The sequence below is a fragment of the Plectropomus leopardus genome, chromosome 15 (genome assembly GCF_008729295.1).
Source record: "Plectropomus leopardus isolate mb chromosome 15, YSFRI_Pleo_2.0, whole genome shotgun sequence".
NCBI lineage: Eukaryota > Metazoa > Chordata > Actinopteri > Perciformes > Serranidae > Plectropomus > Plectropomus leopardus.
The window spans coordinates 29,139,679-29,146,599 of record NC_056477.1 but is presented as its reverse complement, the minus strand read 5'-3'; the positions used below and the strand labels follow the sequence as shown (position 1 = coordinate 29,146,599).

At 37.2% G+C, this 6,921-nt stretch overlaps 1 protein-coding gene across 1 annotated transcript in view; it reads left to right on the top strand.

Annotated features, from left to right (window-relative positions):
- vps8 (VPS8 subunit of CORVET complex) overlaps positions 1 to 6,921 on the top strand; it is a 44,233-nt gene continuing 37,312 nt past the window's right edge. The window contains exons 1-6 of the mRNA XM_042502641.1: positions 1 to 107; positions 2,558 to 2,626; positions 2,862 to 2,995; positions 4,190 to 4,286; positions 5,218 to 5,250; positions 6,311 to 6,365. Of these exons, the coding sequence (XP_042358575.1) occupies positions 36 to 107; positions 2,558 to 2,626; positions 2,862 to 2,995; positions 4,190 to 4,286; positions 5,218 to 5,250; positions 6,311 to 6,365 (460 nt within the window). The 5' untranslated portion in view covers positions 1 to 35. The remainder of the gene's footprint in view (positions 108 to 2,557; positions 2,627 to 2,861; positions 2,996 to 4,189; positions 4,287 to 5,217; positions 5,251 to 6,310; positions 6,366 to 6,921) is intronic.

Here is a 6,921-nt window from a genome sequence, read left to right as displayed (position 1 = left end):
GACAGTGGAGCCCCACTGTGCAGGTAAACACAGAGATGTCGGACTCTCCGGATGCACGCAGCCTCCTCTCTGCTTCCTCACAGCTCAACCTGATGGAGGTGGACACGGTGAGAGTCTCTGTCCTTGCTTTTATGCCCCAAAAAACATGAATTAACTCTGCTGCAGCAGTCCGTTGTCCCGTCGTCGGTAAACCTCGGTGGTCTTTTCCTTACATTGTGCTGTGTACTTTCCTCAGCGGCCACAGGAAAACATTAACGGTTCCACTCATAACAAACTCAACATTAGCTCGCGACAGGTCCGAATGAAGCCCAGCTCACGCGGCTGGACTCTCCAGAACACGGTCAGTGTCGCGAGGAAGGCTGCTTGGAATTTTATAGTGAAAATGTTATGCTGTCGTCATATTATTTGTTCATTTTAGGCAGCGAAACACCTTACGGACACCGGCTTCAGCTAATGTTGCTAACAGAATGTGGAGTGTTCTTAATGTAGGTACACATTTCTGAACAGACTGGTCGACTCATGGATGTGTGACAGTGAAGTCGACTACACTGTGCTCAAGTCTTAACATTATCACGTGATGAAGTGTTGCAGCTCGTACTCAGCCTGTCAGCGAAACGTTTATTCTAACAAGAAATGTAAACACTAGCTGTGCCTTAACAATGTACTTAATAACGTGCTCTATGGCCCTTATTTTCAGAGCACTGATGGAAAAGGCAACATTTAACACCAGCTTGCAGTCCGTGGTGCGTTCACGTGCGGTCACTTCCCGTTCTGTTTCACCATACACGCCCAAAAAACAGGAGTAAACTGAATCACACGGCTGTCTGTAAAAAAATTAGAGGAGATTTTATGCCATGCAGGGGACATGATTCATGACATGTGTTAGTTGCAGGTGTGAGAGCATCAAGCTACCTGTAATAAGCAGCCAGACTGCAAGTTGAGGTGCTAACTGACCAACAGCTTTCCCAGCACCCTTTGCACTTAATGGTCCATCACCACAGATGTTTTCTCTCATGACTTGATTCTCTGAGGAGAACACATTCTGAAATATCAATCAATCAATCAATCAATCAAGCAATCAATTAAATAAAATCCACATAGCCTGCTGTGTGACTAGCATAGAGAATGGCCTGTCCTGCAAATGTTGCTTCTGTTATTGCCCTGACTGTGAGATAAAAGATAAGTGCCCTCATTTTTTGGTATTCAGATATAAATCAGATTTTTTTATTTAAATAATTCAAGGTCTGTGCATGGTAAACTTTGGGGACGGTTTGACGAATTGTATACACTTTTAATTTTTTGATAATTTTGGCTGTGTTCATGCATATGGTATACATTTTGGCTAGATCACATGTTTTTGTTAAATCTTCCGGCTCAGCTCCTACAATAAATCTAAAATACACTGTGTAAATAAAGTTGTTCTGTTCATACTGTTAAGTGCAAAAAATGCTTCACTGAAACCCATTCAAACTGCAGTTTTTGATCCAGCAGCCATCAATGCAAAAAAACATGCATTGTTTTATTTCTTGGTGTCATTCTCGGCTTTTGCCTTGGAACATGTCATTTTTGCTCAGTTTTACTACCTGATGATGTCACTTTTACCATATTTGTTATATGGAAAAAATACATGCTATTTCCACTAGGTGCACTGTCATAATCAGTGTTACTGCTAATTATTGACATATCCCAGACTGTCAGCATAAACATTTTTTTTTTGAGTTTTCTTTTTCAACTAAAACACAGTGGCATTGTGACAAAAACCTGGCATTTAAAGGGTTAACACTCTGAAAATTAATTAATATTTGATATTTATTTTTACTGTTCATTGCAAAAAAATAGCCACTGAAACCCATTCAAACTGCAGCTACTTTCACTGAGTTATTTTTTTGACCAACTTCAGTCTTAATCATAAATATCAAATATTCATTAATTTTCAGTGTTAACTCTTCTAAATGCCAGGTTTTTGTCATGATGCCACAGTGTTTTTAGATGAAAAAAACACAAAAAAAGAGAATAATTTCAATAACCTTCATGCAAAGTAGATTATTATTTTTTGATTATCACTGTAATATAGCAACATTGGCTGTGGCAGTGCACTTAGTGGAAATAGCATGTAATTTCTCTGGATGTCAAATATGGTAAAATGGAAATCAGCTGGAAAATAGTAAAAATGACAAATTCCAAGGCAAAAGCCCAGAATGACACCCAATACAATGCATGTTTTTATGCTTTGATTGCTGTGGGATCAAAAATTGTAGGTTGAATGGGTTTCAATCGAGCATTTTTGCACTTAACAGTCTGAATGTTACATTTTTGTTGTTTCCACAGTGTATTTTAGACTTACTGTAGGAGCCGAGCTGGAAATTCCAGAATTAAACAGAAATACACAATCATGACAAAATGTATGCCATATGCATGAAAACAGTCGAAATTATCGAAAAATGAAGAATGTAAAATGCGCCACACAGTCCTTAAGAGTTAAACTACAAAGAAAGCACAAAGAAACCATCTTCTCATTTATAACCCTCCACGTTTTTTGTGATACTTGTGTTCTCAGATCGATGATAAGGAGTTTGACATCCCCCAAGTGGACACACCTCCCACACTGGAGAGCATCCTCAATGAGGTACAAACAGACCTACACTCTGCTGCAGAGTGTCAACAGTGTGACAACAACACATTTTTTTGTGATTTTAATCCGCTGCTCCACATCTCTTTTACAGTATCTCTCAGTCTCTCTCTCTCTATCTCTGTAGTATACTTATGGATGTAGGGGAGCCTTACAGTGGAAGGGTATTTGTTTTGCTGTCCTTTGGGTGCGTTCTAGCTGAGCTTAGCTGTGTTGTTGTCCTGTGTCCCAGCAGCTGGAGGATGAGGAGGAACCATTCGTGCTGGAGGACACCTGCTTGTTAAACACAGACAACATGGATGCTCACTCCTGTGACACCTCCTCTCTGGCCAGCTCTGACAGCGGAGACCCAGCACACCTCAAACGGCAAGAACACACACACACACACACACACACACACACACACACACACACACACACACACACACACAACCACACACACTGGGTCCTTATTCTGTTCTTCTCATAAATGCCTCTCCTTGGATGGATAATAAGTCGTTATAAAGATGATAAACAGGAAATCCAGGCACTCCAAAACTGTAAAAAACGAGGAAGGAATCACATTAAAAAGTCTTGATTATTGTGGCTAAATCATGGAAAAAGTCAATATGTTATAATTTAATGATTTAGCCACTTTTAAAAAGGCTTTTCCCTAAAATAATAGATAGTCTATAGATTCACTTTCCTCCTTTCTACCAACTCCTGCTGTCAGTATGGACCGGGTGCTAACTTTTATGTGAGTGTTTCATTTGTTGCTGTTTGTGTAAAGAAACATGGTGAAGCATTATGAGCTCATTGTGTCTCAAGCTGAGATGGAGATTACTATTTGCAATTTTGTCCTCTCTCAACTATTGTTAGTTCCTCTTCACCTGTTTTAGCAAAACATCCCTGGATTGCTTACAAGTGGCCCAAAAGGCTTCTGCTAAACTTTTAACAAGATCATTGAAATGCTCTCATATGACTCCAATCTTAATTTATTTGAATTATCTCCCAATCAAATTCAAATTCAATTAAATGTTCTTGTGATCATATATAGAGTTGTGCGCGGTCAGACACCTATGTTCAGGAGAGATGCAGTCCTGTGTTGGTTCCTCTCCGCAGCATCAAATCTAAGAAGACTGTGCTTTGAGGCTCTAATGGAGCTCTTATAGAAATTGAATACAATTTAAATGACTTATTAATGTACCTAAAGAAAGAACATGCCAAGTACAAATAGTTTTAATTTGAAACAAAATAGAATCAGCAAGTCATTTTAATGTTAACATGCTGTGATGAAGTTAAAAATATATTTTATTTAGAACCTTTGTTTATGCTTGTGACTCCGTACAGATGCTGCTGCAGCGACCAAAGCAGCACAAGCATCAGCCAATACAAACTGAGTACACTAACACAGTCTTGACCACCCACCAAACAAACACAATCACTTATTATAAAGTACTTCTGATGCACACCACCTTGTCTTTGCACATACAGGATAATAAAATGGAAACTGTCTTCTGTGTGTGTGTGTGTCTCCCTTTGTTGACGTGCGTCTGTGCGTGGACATGAACATGTGTGAAGAAGGAGAAGGACAGTGGATCTAAATGCGACCGTCCATGGGTCTGTTCTTCGACACAGTTTGCTGAAGGGCATCTCTGCACAGATTGTCTCTGCTGCTGTAAGACACACAAACACACAGTGCACACACATGCACACAGTGTCAGGTGTGAAAGGGCCACAGAGGAGACAGCACATACACTGGTATTATTATCTAGGTGAAGCTCCACTTTGTATATACATCTTTGGATTGGATTTATTTTGAACGTGTTAAAAAAAAATAGAGAAATGATTATACAAACAAGCAGACAAACATAAAAAATAATGTTTACAGACAAATAAAAACATAAAGCAAAAGAAATGATCAAACACACGATTACTTGGTTTACATATTTGAAAAGGAGTGAGAAGTGCATACTTATTTAATCCCACCTCTTCTACATAAGTCGTTGGGTTTTAATTAAACCGTTTCCTTATTAATTTAAACCCATACTATAATTAATCGAACATATGCAATCCCACTGACAAATTTTCGTTATTGTTTACACAAAAAAGAGGAAGATGCACTAGGAAAAAAAAAAATGAAGTATCAAAATCAGTGACCCCTGTAAACAGCTGGTGATTGTCAGATTCTTTTCATCCCTGTATTTTGTGAAAATCATGCTTTTACACATTATTTCACACTGGTTTATATTTGGACATTGTTTTAGCTCCACATTAAAACTCTTCCATAGCTTGACTCCACAGATTGATATACAAAAACATACCTGGTCGTATGTGCATCTGTATAATCCACATGTGTGCACAAGTGTGACTCCAAACATATATGTCTGTGTGCACATCCTGTGGCTGCACATGCGTTGTGATTTTGTTTGGAAAGTAATTCTGTTTTCCTGCTTTGCTTGTTTTGTAGGCAGAGCGATTTTATTTTTATGCTTTATTGTTATGGAAGTTTGTCCTTCATGTATAGCGTGGGAATTGCACAACTGTTGCAGTAAACTAATGCATTTATTTATGTAAGTATAATAAAACCATTTGTATGTTTTCCTCAGGACAAAGTGGATGCCGGACTGCCAACAGCTATAGTGAGTATCATTTTATTCAACAATAAATTCATCTGGAAAAAGAGAGATGGTAGTAGTTTTAAGACAATTTATAAGTCACTCTATTACTCTTTTTATGACTTTCTATAGCTGATTATGTTTGATGCATTTTCACCAATTTAATAATTTCAAAGGTGTCCATAGATTAGAGACTTGAAATTGAAAATAAAATCATTACTTATACTTGCCTCTATCAACAGATGATAGCAGGAAAGAAAATACAGGCAGAGAGAGAGAGGTGTGACATGGAATCTTTGCTGGCATCAGTGCACATATGCATATGTTTAAATTGCTATGATGACTTCTATTCACTGCAGACATTATTATTGACCAGTTTCAGAAGGTTTTATACAATAATAATCTTCATTTATATAGCATTTTTCAAGCTTAAACACAAAGTACCTCCCAATTAAACATGCTTACAGAATAAAATAAATGTCAGAAACCATGCAGCCCCTCCCCTGCCCCCAATGACATAGCCAAAATTTAGAACATGAAAACACAAATAGTAAAATATGTACAAAAAACTGCAATTAGTAATTAGTAAATGAAATGTGAAGAAGAGAATCAACCTGATTTAAGCAGATAAAAAGTAAGATAAAAAAACAAAACACATGCAGATAATATGCTAACAAAATAAACAATGTTATATAAAACAGTTTGAATGCCAATAAAAGAATAAACTCTTGAATGTAAAACAGAAACGCAACTGTAGACAGTCTCTAGTGTGGAAACATTGAGAGAAATTTGAGGAGGAACAGGACGAAAATTTTAAGGGGTAAACATTTACGAGAGGATTCATAGTTTATAAAAATGCCATGTAGCTTAGCAAAAGAAAAGTTCATACTTTAGAGCAACCACTGTCAGTTTGAAGTCCACCCACAGGTGGGATTTTATTGCTTGGCCCTTGATTGTGAGTGCTGGTGGAGGCAGGAAGTTTGATATTATTTTATGGTGTTTTTTTTCTTATTTTGTCCATGTCTTGCCATGGTTTTCCTGACTCCTGGCTGTTTATTTCTAAGCTGTTCATTTTTGTGTGCAGACAGTGTCGGGTGTGATTGCTGTAGGAACGTCTCATGGTCTGGCTCTGGTCTTCGGTGAGTCTCAACTTCATCACACTCCTTATACACAAAGTGGTGTGAATGAAATTTAAACATCTGAAACTTTTTAGAATGCAAATACAAACAGTATAGCTACTGTTAGGCTAATTAAATGTACATATGTAGTTATTTTAGTAATAAATTTAGTAATACTTCATCCCCCAAATAATCATTTGTGTATGAATTACTCTTGTGTGACTGGTGAATTCAAACAAACAATTTAACCCTTTGAACCTAAGCACAATTTGCTTGATTTCTTTCAAAATCATGGCAATGAGCAACTTTACAAGAAATGACCCAAAAATTAGCAGCAAATTAGCAAAAAGTTACAAGAAATTACCAGAAAATGAACATATTAAGAAAAGAAAGAAAAAAAAACAAAAACAAAAAAAAAACAAGAAATTACCTGAAAATACTTTCTGGACATTTTTCCCCCTCTCTCTCTTTAAATTAAGTTTCAGCTTGTTTTCCTGTCACCTTATCAGTATCATGTAATTTTCCCATTGCCTTTTCCCATGTTTTTGAAGAAAATGAAACCTTATTGCTCAGGTTC